The following is a 21561-nucleotide window of genomic DNA, read 5'->3' on the forward strand; positions in this document are numbered from 1 at the left end:
TGTTAAGACCTTCATTAATAAAGTTTCCATGTTTAGTGAAACTCTCTTATTTCTACCATATGTTCCTTAAGCAGGGAGAAAGCTGTGGAGCTGGATATCATCTTCAATGTGGAGACAAGAGAGTATTTTACTTCCTATCACTGTTGTCTAATTATATGTCATATTGTATTTGAGAACCTATTAATTTTATGTGCTGACTTATGGGCATCTAGAATTCTTTCTTTTATACTACTGCAGGCTCATAATTGATTGGGCCTATTCTGTCACTCTTCAAGCTACTCAACTTTATTATCTCTGATTTCTTTTCCAAGATCACTTTGAAGCTAAACCTAGTTGTTGAGATGGTAAACACTCAACAAACTACCAGAAAACTAAATCTATGCTCCAGTGTGGCTCAGAGGCCCTTCTAGGTAGCAGGGAAAGAAATCCCCCCCTCCCCAATTCAAGCAGATCTTTGCCTTTGTTTTAAATACTGAGATTCCATGAAAAAATATTTTCAGGATTGTACTGCTTTAAAGGGAAATAGAAGTCTAAGTAATCACTGATTTAGGACAATGAAAATATGAAACATCAAAATTACAATGGAAATCTTGAGATGAAATAGTTTACAATTACCCTCCAGCTGGTTACGGACATAACAGCAGTGTGGTTGAGAGAGTTTTCAGAATGGGAAAGGGTAAGAAAAAAAGAAAGAAGAAAGATTTGTTTGACCTTATAAGATCCACAATTTGAAGCCAAAGTTACTAATAGGAAGCACATCTAGCTAATCCACATCCAAGGGGGTGATTAGGCTAAAAAAGCTGAAGAGAACATATCTGGTAACTAGATGTAAAAATGTCTTCAACATTAACAAAAGTAGAAAATATCAACTCTAATCACTTTTCCCTTTTTCTTATAATTGGGCAACTTTTCCCATTTCTTCTTATTTCTAAGTCCAGTTGGGTGAACTCTAATTATGTTGCCATTTCCTATGTTAGGGTTTAAACAAATTTGAGATAACAGTAAAGTTAAGCTGTTCTTTACTTAATATTAAGCCCTTGCTAAGTTGGGGCTTAAAGTATATTCCACTGAGAGTCTATCCAATAGAAATATAATGTGAACCATGTTTATAATTTTAAATGCTTTAGTATAGCACATTTTAAAAAAGTAAAAAGCAGTTGAAATTAATTTTAGTCATCAATTTTGTTTAATTCAATGTATCAAAAATGATCATTTTAACACAAAAGCAACATAAAAATTATTTCATATTTTTGTACTAGGTTCTCAAAATCTGCTCTGCATTTTACATTTACAAACTATTTCAATTTGGACTAGAAACATTTTAAGAGCTCAGTCGCCACATGTGGCTAGTGGTGACCATATTGAGTCACACAGGCCCATGGTACATAATTTCAATAAAATTTTGTTGAGGGACACAAAAAATTGTTTTAATTATTTTTTCTTTATTCATTTTAGAGAGGAGAGAGAGTGAGTGAGCAAGAGGGAAGGTGAGGGAGGAGCAGGCAACATCAACTCCCACATGTGCCTTCACCAGGTATGTCTGGGGTTTTGAACTGGCAACCTTAGCATTCCAGATTGACACTTTATTCACTGCACCATCATAGGTCAGACACAAAACATTTGAATGAACTCTGGCAATTGGTAGTTTCTCCTACAGTCTAAGCTGACTAGGTACACAGGAGCATTTTATTAACTCTAAGTCAGTGTTGCACTCTGACTCAATGGCTAACTCGCAGCAGGATAGCAAACCTACCAGACAACTGGAGGCAAATTTTAGAGCACAAGCAAGATGGCCTTCCGTAATCCAAGTGACATCGAAGATGTCTCAATTTCTTAAACTTCACAAACCAGAGGAGATACATGAAAGGCTGTGTGCTTTTAAAAAAATTCATCAGAAGCTTAAATCCGATTTATACAGATTGCTAAACTTTGCTTGTATTTTATAAAGATGTGAGCTGTTCTTGATAGAAAGGTAAGTTATCACAATGTACTCATTTTCTCTATTTATATTCTAATTCAAAATCTCTACCTGGTTCCTGTTCAACTTTAAGAAAATGACGTTATTCCCCATACTCTCCTCCACCCCCCTACCATCCGGCCCAGGAATCACCATACTATTCATTAGATTCCATGTGAGTGAAATCATTTCGTATTTGTCTTTGTCTGACTGGCTTATTTCACTTAGCATAATGCTCTCCAGTTCTATCCAAGCTGTCTCAAAAGGTAAGATTTCTTTCTTTTTTTTTTTTTGTGGCCATATAGTACTCCACTGTATAAATGTACCACATCTTTTTTATCCGCTCATCCACTAATGGACATTGGGCTGTTTCCAGATCTTGGCTATTGTATATAATGCTGCAATGATGATAGAAGACTTGACTTGGGGGTGGGGTGGTAAACACTCAATATGGTGTACAGATGAGTTGTAAAACTGGGCACTTGAAACCTGTTAGCTGTCACCCTAATAAATTCAATTTAAAAAGTAAAATAAAGTCTAAAAAAAATGATTTTAAGGATTGACCTGGAGTTCTTTTCTACATTCTGTTAACACTCAGATTTGTACTAATAGCAGCTGGTTTCTAACACATTCCTTTTTGGGAGGTGGAGTATAAATTATCAAGCAAATGATTGTTTTACTTCTCCACTCTATACCATTTGATTGGTATACAAAAGCAATGAGATTCTTAGTTCATCTTTTTTTTCCAGGAGTTGTCTACAATTTAACCTTTACATACTTTTAAATATAACTAGGTCTCTCTGTCTCTAGTCTTAGTGCTCAAACTTTCTGTAAAATTCTTTGCAAAGTGATCTTTCTTAAAGGCCAATGAGAGGCCACTTGTTCCTTGCTTAAATTCTTTTGGTTGTTTCCTATCACGAAGTGAGGGGTGATAACAGCATGAACCCTATTGGCTAAAAGTGTCCTGCCTGAGATTATTAGCAAAGAAAATATCCTAATGCTCTGCACAAACATGCACCAATTAGGCTTACCCACCAGTCAGGAGATCTGATCTAAATCCAGAAACCTGGGTTCATTGGCCAATAATGGTGGGTGGTGGCGGTAGAGTTTCAATAGTTTGTTTATATCAAAAAAGAGAAAAGTGTCTAGCTTCCATTCCACCCAACAGAAGAACTGGCGCTACAGCATAAAGCAGAGGTGGTGATGAGGCTCTGGGTTTCTCCTTGTTCACCATTCTTATTTTATATAATATTTGGTAGAAGCTAAAGTAGAATATAGAGATATAGTCCATTTTAATAAAGTCAGGTGACTAGGTCATGACAGCATGTTGAAGAAATCAGGACTTTTCGGACTCAGTGGGCTCTGATCCCCAACTGATCATACTCCCATCTTTATGGCTCACAGAACTGTCCTTTGTTAATGATACAAGAAGTCACCCGAACCTAAAACCAGTTAAAAAGACTACTGAATTCATTTGAGGAAAAATAGGAATTTAAACTATTAGATACATGTGATAAAGACTAATTCTACACTTCATTGCTGAATTACCTCAAGTTTAATGGAATCACAGATTTTGAAAGCTTATAAAGCTCCCTGGAGGAAATAAAAACCCAATATCGTTAAGAACTGCATTCCAGAAATATGATAAATATTAATTATACCTTATTTCTGTGTCTATATCTGGACTTTAGACTTCATAGTACATCTCTATTATCAAGAATCTGTCCCATTAAGGAAAGAAGCCTACTTGCCAAAGACCAATTTGCTAAGTCACTGAGGTATTTTTTAAGAATTAAAATGAACTGCAGCTTTTTGTCAGAAATTGTTAGTCCAGCTCCACTAAAAATAAATTTCATTCTTTTCATGTTTCAGAAACCAAGTACTTTTTGAATAATTAACATGTTATATGTAAAAGTTTAGGGCTTTCTCTAAACTTCCTTTCCCCTCTTTTCTATTTGTACATACGTTTGCCCTCTTTGCCCCTTCCTAGAGCCACACAGTAGTGAGATACCTATCACAAATTATGTTAGATTAAGTTCTGGGTATTTGTCTCAATTTTTGGTGAATTACTTGTTCAACAAACTTACCCAGAGTTTCTGTAAAGAAGCACATTAAAAAAAGATACTAAATAAGCCCAAGGTAGAAGCTTGCCCAAGGCAACACAAGGTCCCTGCAATTTGGGGATCCTGTGCTCTACACTCTGGCTCGGTGGCTTATCCAGGGGCAATCCTGGAATTACCCAGATCTAAGAGCCCAAGCCTCTTTTATGAAACTGTAGAAATCATCATTGAAAACCACTGATGATATAAACTTTAAGTAAAGATTAAAATATACCTATAGGTCATAATAAAGTAGACTGCTAAATTGCTATGTTTGTTAAATATTGAATAAAAAGCTGGGATAACTAAGTTTTCATTACATTAGTTACTAGATTCTGGCACTTGACTATAATTTACTTATCACCTATTTTCATGCTTTCCTGCCAGGCACCTGGGATTAACTATCTCTAATTCTAATAAATACCTAAATGATATCCATCTTAAAAATTTATCTTTATGGGATCCAAGTTTTATAAATCTAAAGCTGTCTTTCCCCTCCAAGGCCTACATTTACCTCCAATGCCAAATTCTTCACGTGTGCCTTTCTTGTCTCCTCCTTCCAAAACTTTGCTTCAAAAATTAAACTTTATATGCTTGGCTCATCTCCTGTAGACTCTTTCCCCATCCCCTCCGCTTATATAGTTTCATTCTTAAAAACACAATGAAACAAAATCCTTTCCCAACTCTTCTTCTTCCTCCTCCTCCATTTCCTCCACCAACTTTCTAGAATGAAAGTCTAGCTCTAGTCCTTCCATTTCTTGATATCCTGCAATTGGGCTTCTATCTTTAGTATCATATAGCATTCTTGCTGACCATGTGGTGGTGCGGTGGATAGAGAGTTGGACTAGGACGCGGAAGACCCAGGTTCGAAACCCCGAGGTCGCCAGCTTGAGCGCGGGCTCATCTGGTTTGAGCAAGGCTCACCAGCTTGAGTCTAAGGTCACTGGCTTGAGCAAGGGGTCACTCGGTCTGCTGTAGCCCCCCACACCCCCCGTCAAAGCACATATGAGAAAGCAATCAATGAACAACTAAGGTGCTGCAATGAAGAATTGATGCTTCTCATCTCCCTTCCTGTCTGTCCCTCTCTCTGTCTCTGTCTCACACATACACACACACACACAAACGTACAGCATTCTTGAAAACAATGGCTTTCTGGCTGTCATGTCCATTTTTTCAGTACAACCCACAGGATATTCTCTCCTGAAAGACTCTTCTTAAGTTTGATGGCATTTTTATGTCTGTTGGTTTTTTTAACACTATGGTTTTTTCTAACAAGTCTTTCATACTACTTTTTCTTCTGAATCATCCCTTTCTTCTACTTTCTAACCTGTAGATATCCACACTTTTCATTGAATGGTTCTCAATACAAGCTATGCATCAGAAATACTTTGGCAATTAAAGAAACAGTTATTTGGGTTCTGCCCAGCCCCACTGACTCAGTCTCCAACCGTGGAGCCCTGGAGGGTGCATGTGCAGGAACCCCACCCCTCTGGTGATTCTGCCATATGGCTGTGGTTGCAGGCCTTCCTCCAGGACCACTACACTGTTCCTCATCACTTCTCCCCCTCGGCAAATTCATGGAATTTTGACCCTACATGTTATCATTCTGCTAAGGTAAGTGTTCATTAGTTCTGGGTTATTGTAAGGAATACTTGGCCATTATGTGGCCAAGTTAGGAAGTTTGGGAAAGATTAAACAGGTTATTTTACTGAGTGACTTCTCAAGGTCACATGCATACTCATACCTCTATGACTTTTAAGGCCCTCTTTATAAAAGGGTTGTTTGATCCAAACTCATCTTCTACCTCCTATAATCCACTCTAACCATCACTATATCAGTATAAGGTGTAACTCTACATTTGGCCACCCCCCTCCTCAAATATCTTCAATTACCTTTGGATTACAGCCACCCTTAAATTTCCTAGCCTGGCATTCAAGGCCTTGCAAGATCTGGCTTTAACCTTTGCACCTTGCTTTTATCTTTCATTATATGATAAAAAATAACTTTGAAGTTAAACATATTTGGGTTGAAACTATATTCTACCTTGGGCAAGTAGTTTAAATCCTAATGGTCTCATTTGCTTATAAATGCAAGTAAGATAATAGCTCCCATCTGAAAACGTTATTTTGGGGATTGCAAGTTTGTCCTTCTCATACCCTATGCAGAAGAACTTGTTATCACGTACTAAAAACAGTGGTTCTCAAATTTCAGTATGCAGCATTATTAGCAGGATACTTTTTACAAAAGAAGATGCCTGGGCTACACTTTGATCTGGACTTGAACTTTAATCTGGACTTGACAGGTCTATGTGTGAACTTGGTAGATTTCCGAAATGACACTGCACAATATGGCGGCCAACAGTTCCATGTGGCTGTTGAGCACTTGCAGTGTTGCTTGTTTGAAATGAGATGTGCTGTGAGTGTAACAAGCCCGATTTTAAGACCTATGAAAGGAATAATGCAAAATATCTCATTAACAAGTTTTAACTGATTACATGTTATAATGATATCAGGGCTAGATTAGGCTAAACAAAATATTTTATTCACATAAATTTTACCTGTTCCTTTTAACTTTGTAATATAGGTACCAGAAAATTTAAAATGACATATGTGCTACACATTGTATTTCCACTGAACAACACTATTTTAGAATGTACATTTTTAACAAGTTCTCCAGATGATTCTGTGGTAGATCATCTTTCGAGAAATGATACGTACAATTCTAAGTGCTATAAAAGAAGAACTGATGTCTTCATACATTTTTGTATCCCCAGTGTTCTATATAAATAGTGTGGGTAGTAAACTATATAGCACTAACTGACTTTAGACATACTTTAAATTTTAAGCCATCAAAATTTACAAAATATATTTCGTTAGAAGTTCTGCATTTGTTCTCCCCCGACCCAGTTCCTAAATAAATATTTTTGAATTATAGCTCTTAAATAAAACAAAAAAATTAAAACTAGCTTTGATTTGTTCCCAAATCATAAAAATAGTTTATTTTCTAAAAGAATTGTGTTTTTTCCCTATGGTTAATTGACTTCATGTAGAAATAGGCTTTTATCTGACTAGATTCCAAAACAGTTGAATATTACTGTATTCAAGTTCTTCCTTTAAAACTAGTGATTAACACTTCAGGAACAAATGCTAATTTTTCTAACACAGTAATAGAACCAGAATAGAAAAAGAGACATACTGGGGAAAGGGGCTATTTATTTAGGGGCAAATGGAGTAAAAATGGCTGACCACTCTGGAAGTAGAACACTGAATGAGATACAATTAGGCATATGTAAGCTAATGTTAGAATGCAGAATAATCTTGACTTCATTGACTGTTAGAAGAGAAATAGTCACAGAATTAGAAATACCCTACAAAAACGTTGGGTAATAATCACTGAAGATTTCCCCACTTACCTCATTGCCACATTGCTGCCATCGATGACTATGGGTCTCAGGTTTTCTCCATCCTCTGTTACAATCTCTTGCATGGGAGAATCAGACCGCTGAGATTCCATGGAAGATGTTTCCCGCATTATACTGTTAATTGTACTAACTGCTTGTTCAGCTTCACTTTTATTTCCAAGTTTGACAAGTTCTCCCAAAATATCATTGATTAAAGCATTGGTACCAAGTTTATTTAACACGAGCTGAACTTGTTCCTCAGAATAACCTAACTTCAGTGCAAACTCCAGTTTCGTTTGGTATTCTCGCATCACATCAGGGGGTTTCTTCACTTCCTTGGATGTAGTCTGGGACTCTTCAGGTTTAAAGTCTTGTAAAATTTCACTGCGCTTGAGTATGTGAGGCTCTAAACAGGGAGACCTACATAGCTGTCTGTGAGTCTTGGTTAATAAGCATGGCTCTACTGAAATGCTACTCAATTGTTCTGACTCATTCTCAGAATTTGTGCTTTCTTCAGAGTCAGCAGAGCTCACATTCTCTTCAGACATCTCTTTTTCTTCCTTCCCAGAATTAACTTTATCCATTGTTGGTTTTTCCACCATTGACCAAGGTACAGATGTACTTAAATGTGGGTCAGTGCTCTCCATATAAAGGTGGCCTAGGTCATGCCCCAGATGATCCTTCAAGCCCATGAAGCTGTTACGTGTACTTGACTCCACTTTGCTGTTTTTGCTGTATTCCTGGATGCAAAGCACCCCGTATTCCTAGAACACAATATAAAATATTTAGAATGTCATATTTATTGTTTCATTTGTCTCATTATACATGTTGGAAGAGAATTACCAAACTATAAATACCGATTTTATGTTATGTCTACATCACCTCATCACTCAACACCCCTGCCAAGATAGTATCAAGACAGTGTCATGCTCTGTTCTACAAATGAAGTTAGAAATTGGAAAGGCCATGTAACCCCTCCAAGGCAACAAGTAAATAAATAGTGAAACAAGATTTTTTTTTTTTTACCAGTTTTGTCTTACTCCAAAACCCCTATGCTTCCCACTGTGTCATGCTGCTTCTCAACCCTGATGGAAGAGATTTTTCCACTGTTACAAAGGCCAATCCCTATGTTTCTAGAGTGACATATAGAATACTATCTATAAAGCATGTTTTAGATTCGCTATGACAGTTTATGTACATTTTTTCTAAAAGAATTTAATTTTTTTTGTAAAAATTCTTTAAAAAAAAAGCCATGTAGAAAGAAAGGAAAATATTAACTTCCTATAACTGGAAAAGTATCATTAATCATAAAATTAATAAATTTTAACAATCTAAACACATAATTCCGGTACTGAATTGAAAGAGCACATATTCAACAGCTAGCAAGGAATTATAATAAATAGCTACAAAGTCAATCATATTCCATTTAAGAGATGAAGAGTTTTGCCCTGATAATCTTTATTTTCGAATATTGAAACAGTAACTAACAAAATATAATTTTTTAACATTAAACGCCAGGAACACTATAGTCTATTTCATTCCAGGGAGCGGGGAAAAGCTCTTTTATCCTATGCACATTTAAAGAAAGTAAATAAAATATTTCTATATCATATCAGATAATTAATTAACCATTATCTGCATTTGATTAAAAAGTCATCTTTCCTCTTACTTTCCCTTTATAAAAATGCTTTTCCTGTTTCAAATGTTTTTGCTGCTTTACTATTCTCCTTAAAGTCTATTGGGAATAACTGTTACTTTTCTACCAGGAAAATAAAGTTATTTTCTCCTGAGTTTCATTGTATGGATCATATTTATATCAGTGATTTACTTATTAAGGCAATTCCAATGCTATCTCCATGGATTACATTAGTAAGTCAGTGGTAGTTGAATTTGAGACTGTCATAAAACATCTATTTAAATAACCTAAAAAAAAAAGAAAGAAATTGAGAAAACATTTCATCCTAAAGCTCTTCAATATCGTATTTACACTAGAAAGGAGCTATTATATAAATGTTAAAAGAAAATGCTAAGTGATTTTCTAAGTCACACATTTGAATCCATAATTGCTAAACATATTAGAGAATGAAATATTTCTACATGATGAAATATATTAATTATGGTAAACACTAAAGATGAGAACATGTAAATCTTTAGCTTGTAACAATACACTTAAAATTCCTTCAGTGTAGAACTCCTACACACTTCTACAGGAGTTTTTTCAGCTTTTATCCCTTGAGAGGACAGAGAACTTTAATAACCCTGTTCTACTAATTAGCATTCATTAGTTTTAAAGAAACATCAAACTCTCCTAGCTCCTGACTGTACAATTGATGAAACGAAATATTCCTTTGGAGACCTCCACGTACTTCTGCTCCATTATGAGGCTATATCCATTTCAGTTTTTTCTTATTAATATGGATATGCAAGAGCCCAATTATTTAGAATTAAATGAAGGGATTTTGAAAGCAAATCTTCACACTCACTGATTTATTAACTACTGTAATATACTGACACCATAATGCAAGTAACAAATCACAACAGCATCCTAATAAAGGGATACAGTTAAAAGAAAAATCTGCACTGTGGCCTTCCTAGAGCTCCCACCAAAAGTATCTTAAACAAGGAAAACCTATTGGAAGCTGGGCTGCCTGGCAACCAGAAGCTGGTTGCTAAGCTGCACTCTTTTAACATGCCATCATGAATGCTAGCACAGTGAAAGAATAATTTGGTATGAACAAAAGCCTATAAAAGAGACTGGGACTTAAGTGCGTCTGGTTTACCCTCAGAGAACAATGCAGCTGCCAAACCAATCTGGAAGCCCCGACATCATTGTTCTGTAAACCCCACAATCTGCTCAGCCTGCAGGAAGTGTATTTAATGGGCAACATTTTTTTTAATCTCCTCTGAAAAGTTTGGGTTTTTCATAAGTGCTGTTGTGAGATAATTCTTCAAGATATAACTCACTGACAAAATCCCTAAATTAAACTAGGAAATATCATTTTACTTTTGAATGGTGGTGTTTTTCTTATGGATCGTTTCACACAAAATAAATATTTTATGAAAAATACAACCCGCGGGGAAAATTAGAATAAAATGTTTACAGCACAAATGAAATTATTCTTATGTTTTACATTTTTCAAAAAAACAAAACCAGATAGAGTTTTTAAACTGAAAACTAGCCACTCTAAAAAGTTCTAAAATCTTTTTATACCATCTGCAGTTTAAGATAAGAAAAGTGTTAGTGACACTATGTAAATCTGCTATATAATTTTATTATATAGCTATGATATAATAGAGAGAAAAAAATGGGATTATCAGTTGTTTGCTTTTTATATTAAACCAGATAAAACTCGTTTGTATACAAATGAATTTAGTGAATACCATTCACCTTTAACTTATGATAATTCATGTAATTTATATATACTATTTAAACTAAAAGTTTGAAATAATTGGGTTAATAGAATTTTAATACAAAGGATAAATGTAAGCTTGATATAACCTACTTTTAAAGAAATTAACATCAAATTAATTTGTTTCAAAATAATTTTTCTTTTAAAAGATTTTAGTTTAACCTTTTTTCACACTGACAGTCCTCTCTCATCTTCCAGATTTCATTGTTTACCTCAGAGCAAGTTATGCAATGTCATCTTGTCCTAAACAAGCAGTCAATTAATTTTTAGTACCTATAAATCAGCAGACTAAATATCAAATAGTACAAATAAAATCAATTGAGGTCAGTATGTTTCCTTACCAACTTGTAATTAGTAAAGGATTGCCCTAACTTAATATGGCACTTAAAAAAAATATTTTGGCAATGTCTTGAAATCATTCAATAAACATTAAATGCTAAAACTTAAAAACTGGTAAAAATATTTTCATAAGCTGCAGTACTTGATAATATAATGTAATGTGTAAACCTTAGAAACAGTTGTTATAAGAAATCTTAGGATAAAGAAGAGTATATGATCTTTTGTTGAGTGACTTAAAAATGAAGATAATTTTGAAAAAGATTGCAAAGACTCTAATAACATCATAATATTTATTACATGCAAGGCAGAAAATATTTTTCTCCTTAATTTCTAAACCATTTGTTACACTTTGAAGTTTCATATTTACTAAAATGCAAGCGTATATAAGTCGTCTTTAAATTAATCAATTACTATAATAAGGGCAATTTCCCTCAGTTCATTAAAAAGCAGCACAAAGTTTCACAAAGTAGGTCAGAGTTTATACTCTGATAGTTATAAAAAACTCCAAGAAACATGGCTTAACTTTAATTTAAGCTTTGTATCAGGAATCCATTATAACTGGTCTCTATGTATGACATTCATGAATACAAAAGATACTGGGCAAAAATATAATGGCCAGAAAAGAGATTTCTATACTTGCAAAGCTATAGATTCCCTCCCAGCAATTACATTGCAAAGGAAAATAATTTTTCTCACTAAAGACCTAATAAGTTAAAAAATCATATAATACCATTTGCTGGAAAAAAGACTAAATTTTCATTATTTTGTAAGTGATGATGAATTATAACTAATTATTTTAATGGCCAAAAATAAACTTTATTTTAGCAGGTTAATGATATAATGGCTATTTACTACAGATTTGCTGCCTACACACAAATTCCCCATTTAGTGAGCTTCTCTGAAAGTTCTCACTAAATGACTTGGATAATCCTTCTTTTCAATTTTTCTTCAAGTGAAATATAAAAATTTGTAAATAATCTAGAGAGCCTCATATTAATCAGAAATATCAGACCATAAACTTGTTAAATCAATGTATTTGTAATGTAAAATTACAATGCCATAAAGTAGGTTCTGGTTGTTATCCAAAGTAATACTAAGAGAACAACGAAAATAAAATAATGAATATGTAATAAATACCTACTGCTGTCCTCTCTGTGTATTTAATTACCATTGTATTTCAGTGAGTGCTGCTGTCTGCATCCCTCCAGCTAACAAAGGAAGGATGTCCCTTTGAACAGATTGGTTAATGCTCCAGGGCAACAGATGTCTACTGGAACTGCAGGAGACCAGCAACTGGTGGCCTGCCCATCTTCCAAAAACTTTCAATAGACTTATGCATATGTTCACACAATAGGGCATGTGATAGAAATGAAAACCTCTTTTTAACCCTTTATGCTCTTTCTTTCCCTCCTGACTGAGAGATGAAAGTCTTTGTCTCCTCCTCCATTCCCTATTACAGAACTCCTGAAAGGAATAGTTCTTGAAATGACATCTTCAATCTAATATCTGAAACTAGCTCAAGGAAAGAAAAAGATGGGAGAGAAGAAATTTGTAACTCCATGTGAATATTGAAACTTCTAACAAGGCAATCAGATGCTTAATCATCATGTTTAAAGCAAGCTGTTTGAAATATCTACTTATATCAGTCTATCTCCCCAGGCTAGGTTTTTAAGACAATGAAAACAATCGGTCATATCTTACTATCACTTATAGCACCTAGCCCTGATGGTGACACCTTAAGAAACCTAAGACTGTGCCCTGGCCAGAAGGCTCAGTTGGTTAGAGCATCGTCCTGAAGCACAGAGGTTGTAGGTTCAATCCCCAGTCAGGGCACATATAGGAACAGTTCGATGTTCCTGTCTCTTTCTCCATTCCTCTCTTGCTAAAATCAATCAATAAAAATTAAAAATAGAACAACATAAGAATGTGACAAGATACAATCTAAATCCATTGTTTATCAAAATTATCAGAACATGTTATGACTTATTTTTAAGTGCCAAATGATTACATGCCATGACCAATCAATGTCTTGCAAACACTCATGAAGCTGTAATTATAAAACTCCAGACTTATAAAAATCTGCTTCATATTCTACAGAAAGAATTTAATTTTCTGTTGCTTTGGCACTATGTGGTAATCTGTAGGCTTTCATTTGTGGTACTTTCTATCCTTTACAGAGTTCAAATCAATACTCTGAATATTTACTAAAGTTTAACTTCTAAGGCATTAAGTAGCACATGTACTCACATTAGCAGGAACATACAAAGACACTGGTTTCTGTAGCAGCTTCAGCAGTAACTCCTTAACACAATTTTAGCTGCAGACTTCTAGGCAGGCAAGAAGAACAATGAATGGTTGAACAGATGGAATGGCAATGTCTTTGCTTAACCTACTACCGAGTGGAGTAACAGCCAATCATAGGCCAGAAAGCTCACAATTAGTTGGCCAGGCAGATGCAAGCCAACTTCAGCACCCTGTGTCCAGGTTTTTAAGATAAGCAAGTTGATGTCACTCTTGGGGTCTGCCCGGGGCAGCATGTGTATTAACGAAGGGTGTGTGGCAACAATAGGCCATACAAAGCCGACTAGTAGGCAGCTGCTCTCTGAGAGCAGAGTCATTAGGGAACGGGCTGCCAGCAAGAAACACCTGGCCTAGGCGGACTTCAGATTTTCCTCCTTGTTTTTAATGTATGAAACAAAGAAACCAATTATGAATAAAGTTGTACAATTTGTATGTTTCCAAAAAGTTGAGGCTTTACTCTGGTACTACAGTTTTTTGTTTTTGAGAAATAAAGAAAATGAGGTGTGTCAAAGTAGCAATTAACAACTGTAGCAATCCCTTTTCTGTAATAAACAGGTTACTGGTGAAATGAGACAAGATTATGACTATTTCCCTGAAAATAATAGAAAATCCAAACTATTGGCAAGTATTGTTTAATTTGTTGCAACACAATAAAAAGAAAAAATATAAAAATAACTTTGCAAAGAAAAAGGTTTAAGAGCTCACAAACAATTGATTTCAAAAAGTAAGTTCACTAAAGCATAGTGTAGTAAGGTAAAACAACTTTGGTGTAACTGCCAAACAACCCGTCTGAAATATACGTTCAGACAAAACTAACTTCAACTTAAAATCAGCAGGACTGCCCACCTTATGTCAAATAGTAGTGTAAAATTCTTTTATGATGGACATTGGTTAAATAAAAGCAAAATCAATTTGTACTTCATAAAATTTGTAAGATATAATATTCAGACTCCAGTTCAGCAACTAGTTAACTTCATAAACAAGAGATACTGTGATATTTTTGAAGGATAGAAAGTATACAAAAACCATCCCTCTAGCAAGGAAGCTTGTTACTCCCGATTTATTTCAGAGTTTTAGACTGCAGTTATTTATAATGCTATGGGTTACTTGCTTTTGAGGGCTGCCAATGAGGAAAAATATGCAATCAAAATTTAACACCATCATATGTTGTGAGAATATTTTCCTACTACAGAAAAAGAAAATCTGGAGCTGTCCTACTACCTACTCACATGATGTAGCACGGGCACACACACGCACATGCACACAGGCTTACACACATACCCCCTTTCCATTCCTGTGCAAATCGAGAGAGCAAAGGCAAAAAGCTGCTCTTAAAATACAATTCTTTACCTAGGCTGATTTATGGAGAGCCGAGGCTTTTCCAGCATACATATAATCATGAACTCTAAAGATGTATAATTTGGTTAGAGCGCCCCAGTCTAAATCCATCTCTCCTTTCACATACATATACAGAGACTATTCATAATTAAGATCATGTGTGAATACATGGAAAAACATAATATTGTTGGAGCTCTTGGCCATGTCCTATTGTACCTACTCAAATGTAAATTCTTCTCTCTGTATAAAATAAAGATGAGATGTACTCTATATGGTTAAAAATTTTCAGTTTTCTCACTGAAAGTATTCCTTATGCCTCATAAAAGCCTAAAAATTATTGCTGTTTCCAGAAAAAAATGAAATATAAAATATGATATAGTAGATCACCATTTGAACTATTTTTTTTTCCTGCCAAGGGTTACAGTAATGCTTCTGCAATAGTTAAGCCCACAGTCTAATTCCACAAGCCAATTAAAGATATAGAATCTCTAATATTACATAGTTTATTGCAGATTATAAAATGAATTACACAATTCATATTTTATGTCTTGGGCAAGCATATGAAGTTTACAGAAATTTAGAACATTTATCCTTTTTCCCCCTTTTTTCCCCTTGATACCTTTTACTCATGAAAAGAGTAAGAAAGATAAATCAAAGCCACTAGTAAGGGGTTAGTTAGTAAATGTACTTCTGATAAACTGAGTTTGATTTAAAAAGATGAAAATGAAAAATATAACATATATTCATGCAAAGCAGTTAAAACTAAAACCTAATAAAACAACCTATGCACTGACTAGAGAGATCAATATTTATGAACTCATATTAAAAACTTTTTCTTTTGCGTGTAAAAAGGAAACTCTTTAGTATGAATAGACAATCTTCTTTCCCTTGGGTTCTCTTTCTTCTCTTTATCCCTTGCTACTATAGTTACTGTTTTATAGCTTTAATTCAGGAGGAGGAGGAATCGTCTCACTAATTCCTGCCACTGTGAACACAAAGAATGAGAGAAAACTACCCAAGAGCTCAGCAGGCGGCCTGATCTCTAGCACTGGATTAAGCTTTTTTGCAACAGCAAATAAAGGCAGTGATCTGAAAAAGCTAATCAGATCCTGCTGTGGTATTTAGACTATCTGGGTTGCTAGTATTGGATAATGGTAAGCACATTAAAACATCTGTAGGTGAAAAGACGGCCCTGGTTTGTCTCTCTTAGTCACAAGGCCCTAGTCCACTTCCCACTGCAGAGCTAATACAAACAGCTGCTGGTTCTGCTTGGGTCACTGCAATGATGACTGTGCAGTTATGACAGAAGAAAACAAGGCAGTATAGTTTTAGGTAGACAGTAAAATCTGTCAATACCAATGATGTGTCTAACATTTGAAACTTCAACTATCTGACAGGACCTTGTGTTTTTGCTGAGGTCTGAATGTAAAACTTGTGAGCTTTGATGCCACTGTTTAGTATCAATTCTCTCAGTGGTGATCTAAACCATCTTCCTGGTGCCTTCCTCCTAATATGGGTTTGTTCCCCTTTAATGTACAATATCTTTGAAGCCTAACAATAACACCATAGATTATTATAGCAAGTTTTACCAATTATCCCCCCAAAACTAAAAGGTTAAAAACTTATTTTTGAGAGTTAAAAAAACCAACCAACCAACCAACCAACCAACCAACCAACAAAAACCCTGATTCATACACAAGGTGTAAAAGAATGAAGCAAAAATCAATCAGGCACTAAATTCTAATCTCTGGGTTATTATATTTAGGAAGTCAGATGGGCCATGAAAGCTTTAATATACTTTATTTCCTTCGGGCTTCGATTATTTTTGTTTCTTAAGTTACTTCTTCCTTGAATACTCCTAAAGTGCATGCCTGCCAAAATAATTTTCACTGATACCACTCTTATGCTTAAAAAAAGTCACAGCAGCAAACCGTAAGTCTCTGGTTCTCTGCTTTGTTTTCAAGGCCCTTTCCCCCCTGGCCCTGTAATCTTATTTCCCATTTCACTTACGGGGAGGGGAGACCCCAAGGAAGTCATTTTCAGTGTTCTACTGCACTGCCTCACCTGCCCAGATCACATCTGCTGTTCTAAGCCCAGCTCGAGGTTCATTTTTCCCACAAGACCTTATTGCACTAGTCAGTTTTTATTAAGGTCCACCTCCTTTGAATTTTATAATATCAAGAGTCCAAACTGCATAACGTAAGCATTTATTTATGAAACAGGCTGTAAGCTTCTTGAGGAAAGAGCCATTCAGTCTCCCATAATCCACACAGAAAAAAACTACATATATACGCAGCAAGGTGCTGATAACTAGAAGACATCTGAGTGAAAAATATGACCAGTAAGAAACAGGTTCCTGCAAATATAAATACAGGAATTCATATAAACAAAAATGCTTTCCTGCCCATTTTTACCTCTCTTTTGTGTCAAGGTGAGTTTATCAAGAAGCCCAATTGGCAATGATCTTAATAGTCCTGGTTCTGCCACTGGGCTGTTTTCACCATTAGGGGCAGCTGTGGAATTGAGTGAGCTCAAGTTAGTGACGAGAGGTCTTTTCACGTAATCTTCTCTGGCTTCAACTTCCTACCTAGAGTAGCATCTGTGGAGGAACACGGGGCCTCTGCCTCCTCACTGGAGGGTGACTGATCTGATGGGGAAGTCTGGGAAGAGGAACCAGGAAAGCAAAGCCAACCTGATTCACACTTGTGCTTCAGAATCCACCCAGTGCAGAGAGTACGTGGTTATTTTGCTCTCCAGCACTGCCTGAGGTCCAGTGGTTAGATCTTTCTAATTTGGGGCTCAACATAACTAAATCCTTTGTGCTGTGACCTTAAGTCATGTTCTATGATAATTGTATCAAAAAAGAGCTGCTGTTTTGATGTCCATCTGCCTTGCTCTTTCGTCTATTTCTCAATTGTTTCAGAACTAAGTCAGGAAAAGATCCCCTCAAACAATATTCAACAATAAAAAGTTTTGGTACAAAGAACTATTAAGGAAATAAAGGTGATAAAAAGACTGACACACATTAACTCTCACCAGACTACTTTTAAAATACATGTGAAGCGATAAAGTTACAATAAAGAAAAAAAATCTGTAATAAAGAAGATAATGCTCCTCAAAGTAACAATCCTTAGGGTTTGATTAAAAAAAATCTTTCATGCTCAGCTTCATTAGTTATTAGAGAAATGCAAATCAAAACTACAATGAGATACCACCTCACCCCTGTTAGATTAGCTATTATCAACAAGACGGGTAATAGCAAATGTTGGAGAGGCTGTGGAGAAAAAGGAACCCTCATTCACTGTTGGTGGGACTGTAAAGTAGTACAACCATTATGGAGGAAAGTATGGTGGTTCCTCAAAAAACTGCAAATAGAACTACCTTATGACCCAGCAATCCCTCTACTGGGTATATACCCCAAAACCTCAGAAACACTGATACGTGAAGACACATGTAGCCCCATGTTTATTGCAGCACTGTTCACAGTGGCCAAGACATGGAAACAACCAAAAAGCCCTTCAATAGAAGACTGGATAAAGAAGATGTGGCACATATATACTATGGAATACTACTCAGCCATAAGAAATGATGACATCAGATCATTTACAGCAAAATGGTGGGATCTTGATAACATTATAAGGAGTGAAATAAGTAAATCAGAAAAAAACAAGAACTACATGATTCCATACATTGGTGGTACATAAAAATGAGACTAAGAGACATGGACAAGAGTGTGGTGGTTACTAGGGGTGGGGGGAGGGAGGACATGGGAGGGAGGGAGGGAGAGAGTTAGGGGGAGGGGGAGGGGCACAGAGAACTAGATGGAGGGTGACGGAGGACAATCTGACTTTGGGCGAGGGGTACGCAACATAATTTAATGACAAAATAACCTAGACATGTTTTCTTTGAATATATGTACCCTGATTTATTAATGTCATTCCATTACCATTAATAAAAATTTATTAAAAAAAAAATAAAAATCTTTCAGTGCCGAATCAGTAAGAGCAGACAACCCACACTGGTACTAAACAAATCCACAAAAACAGTATTTCTTCCAGTAGTCTAAAAACAAAGAATCTTTTTTACAGTAATTTTAAGTGACGATATAACCCATCTTCTCAGACTATAAATATTTCCCAGGGATTAGCTTCTTACTAAGTATTTTTAAAAATTCATTAAACAAATAAGTCTTAAAACAGATTACCTTACATTGCTATAAAACTGGTAAATATTTAAGAACAAGGAAATTTAGAGAAGGTGAAGGAACACAAATCACACCCAAAATGCTGATTTAAAAGGTCCCTACAGCAGCTAATACATGGGTGAGTGGTGCAGAGAAAATTCCTGAGGAAAAGAAAGACATACATGATTTTAAAAGAAGTAGAAAGCACATGATACCATCCGTGTGAACAAGACAGTTACATTAAGTATCATATAACTGAAACTCTGATGAAAAGCTGACCAAAAATTTGTAATGTCTTGTATACATTTGTACAACTGGATGGTAGTTACATGACACTTTATCTCGTGTGGTAATGACAGTATTTACATCAGCAGCAAAGGCCACAGAGAGCTCTCTCGCCTGGTGCCACGGCACTTGATCCCCCACACTGACATTCCTCCTTCTCCACCCAGCATATGCTCGTAGCTGCACATCACAGTGTCTTCAGGCTGCACGTTACCAGCTGAGGATGGGTGCATGTCTTGTTCTTCAGGGGATAAGTAATTCTGCTTAGCAAATGAATTCAAAGCTGTATGACCTAAAGCACCATTAAAGTGAAGCTGACAGATTTAGGCTATAAAGAATAATAGTATCAGATAGAATGATAACAGGGCTCTATCATTAGGTCTGCCTGTTCTTACTAATGATCTAGAAGAGGGTGTAATAGTATATTAAATGTACAGGAGCTCAGGAAAACATGTAACATGGTACACAGCAAATAATTCAAGGAACTTCAAACCAACAAAGAACCAATAAAACTTCTTTATTATAAGTTTGATCTAAGCATAAATTCTTAGTTATGATCAAGATAGAAAATAGTTCCTTAAATAATAATTCTTATGAGATGGAAAAACAAAGTGCTTGAGTTAATAGTTCCAGTGGTCCTCATGCTACTGACTTGAAATGACTGCACACTGCTGATTTTAGACAACTGTCCTGGTGTGCAAGGAACTGAAAAACAGCGAGAGGCTAACAAAATGAATGTTAACAGAAAAATGCTCAGTGAAATTAGCACAAAAGATTATAACAAAATTTTTCTTCATACAGTTCTGTTCATACCAGAGAGTGAGGTAATAATTTAAGACATTAAATTTATTATTCTGAGCATTTAGGACAAGATTCCTTCTAAATACAAATCATCATACACTAGAATTACTTAAACGTACAACATGAATTATCCTACACAGCTGCCAATGCAATCCAACTGTAAACACTAAAAGGACAGGGATTCTAATGTTTTATTTTCTAATTTATCTATAGCACCCAGCAGGCACTTAAAAATATATGCTAATAAATGATGGCATTTAATATCTAGCCAAAACTTTTTTCAGATTTACTTGTTCTTTTCTTACTTTCCATAACCTACACTCCAGTCAAACATGAGTATTTAAAGCAGTGGTTCTCTTAATGTGGTTACACACTGGAATCATCCGGGGAGGTTTAAAATACAGTATTTGGTTTCCAGAGTTCCATCCTAGAGGTTTATTTTTTTGGTCTCGGGGAAGCTTGGCCATCCTCCAAGTGATTCTAATGTGTAGCCACATTTAAGAGCACTGACTTAAAGTTTCTTTCTTCTAAAATACCTTTCTCCACAGCTTTACATGTTAAAACCCTCCCATTATTATTGAAGATTCAGCTAAAAACCCAACTTAGCCATGAAAACTTTCCTGGAACAACATTCCTTTGGATTATTTAAGTTTTGCATAGGGCCTGCCATGGTTAGGACTTGATAAATATCTGAGTGGTGAATGATTCTGGGATCATGGCACATAGTAGAAACAATAAATAACTATTGAAAGAATGATGTAGAGTTGGTTCCAATTATTTAAGGATTCTGTATTTGCAAATTTGCCTACTTGGTTAAATTTGTAAGCCGCAAATCAATTCTCGCTGTGCTTCGGAGTCAGTCTACAGACCTGTGTCTGTCTGTGAGTTCCCCGAGGCACACCTGCCAGCTGAGGACGAACAAGGCCAGGCTTTTCCTTCTTCCTCCGGCTCTCACACTGTACACAGGTGTCCCAGTAAGTTATTCACATTTTTGTACTTTTTTTGTTGGTGAATTTGCTGTTTAATGGCTCCCAAGCCTAGGGCTGAAGTACTAGCTATTGTTCCTAAGTGCAAGGAGGCTGTCTAGCTTCTTACGAAGACAATGTGTATGTTAAGTAAGCTTTTTAAGACATATTATAGTGCTGTTGGTCGTGAGTTCAATGTTAACAAATCAATAATATATATTAAATAAGGTATCTTTAAATGGCAATACATGTACAACAAGGTTATGTACTGAGTGGTTGATAAAGATGTTTTGCCCGGAGGCTCACAGAAGCTTAATCCTGCATTTCCTGTAGGAGCAAAAACAAGAATTGGGTGTAATTTCTCACTCTTCAAAACTCTTAGAGATCTTATCTGCAATTTTTTTTTTTGACAGAGACAGAGAGAGGGGCAGATAGGGACAGACAAACAAGAGGGGAGAGAGACGAGATGCATCAATTCTTTAT

The 21561-nt window shown here is 35.7% G+C and overlaps 1 protein-coding gene across 4 annotated transcripts in view; it reads right to left on the reverse strand.

Moving 5' to 3' along the window:
• ZC3H12C (zinc finger CCCH-type containing 12C) overlaps positions 1–21561 on the reverse strand; it is a 57652-nt gene that overhangs the window by 20990 nt on the left and 15101 nt on the right. For 2 of the 4 annotated variants that reach the window (XM_066247244.1, XM_066247254.1), the window contains exon 2: positions 7469–8220. In XM_066247244.1, the coding sequence (XP_066103341.1) occupies positions 7469–8220 (752 nt within the window). Of the gene's footprint in view, positions 1–7468; positions 8221–13452; positions 13533–19964; positions 20018–21561 lie in introns of all 4 variants that reach the window. The other 2 variants (XM_066247262.1, XM_066247271.1) reach the window with 2 other exon arrangements.

Source organism: Saccopteryx bilineata, chromosome 1 (genome assembly GCF_036850765.1).
Source record: "Saccopteryx bilineata isolate mSacBil1 chromosome 1, mSacBil1_pri_phased_curated, whole genome shotgun sequence".
In the NCBI taxonomy this organism is placed as follows: Eukaryota; Metazoa; Chordata; class Mammalia; order Chiroptera; family Emballonuridae; genus Saccopteryx; species Saccopteryx bilineata.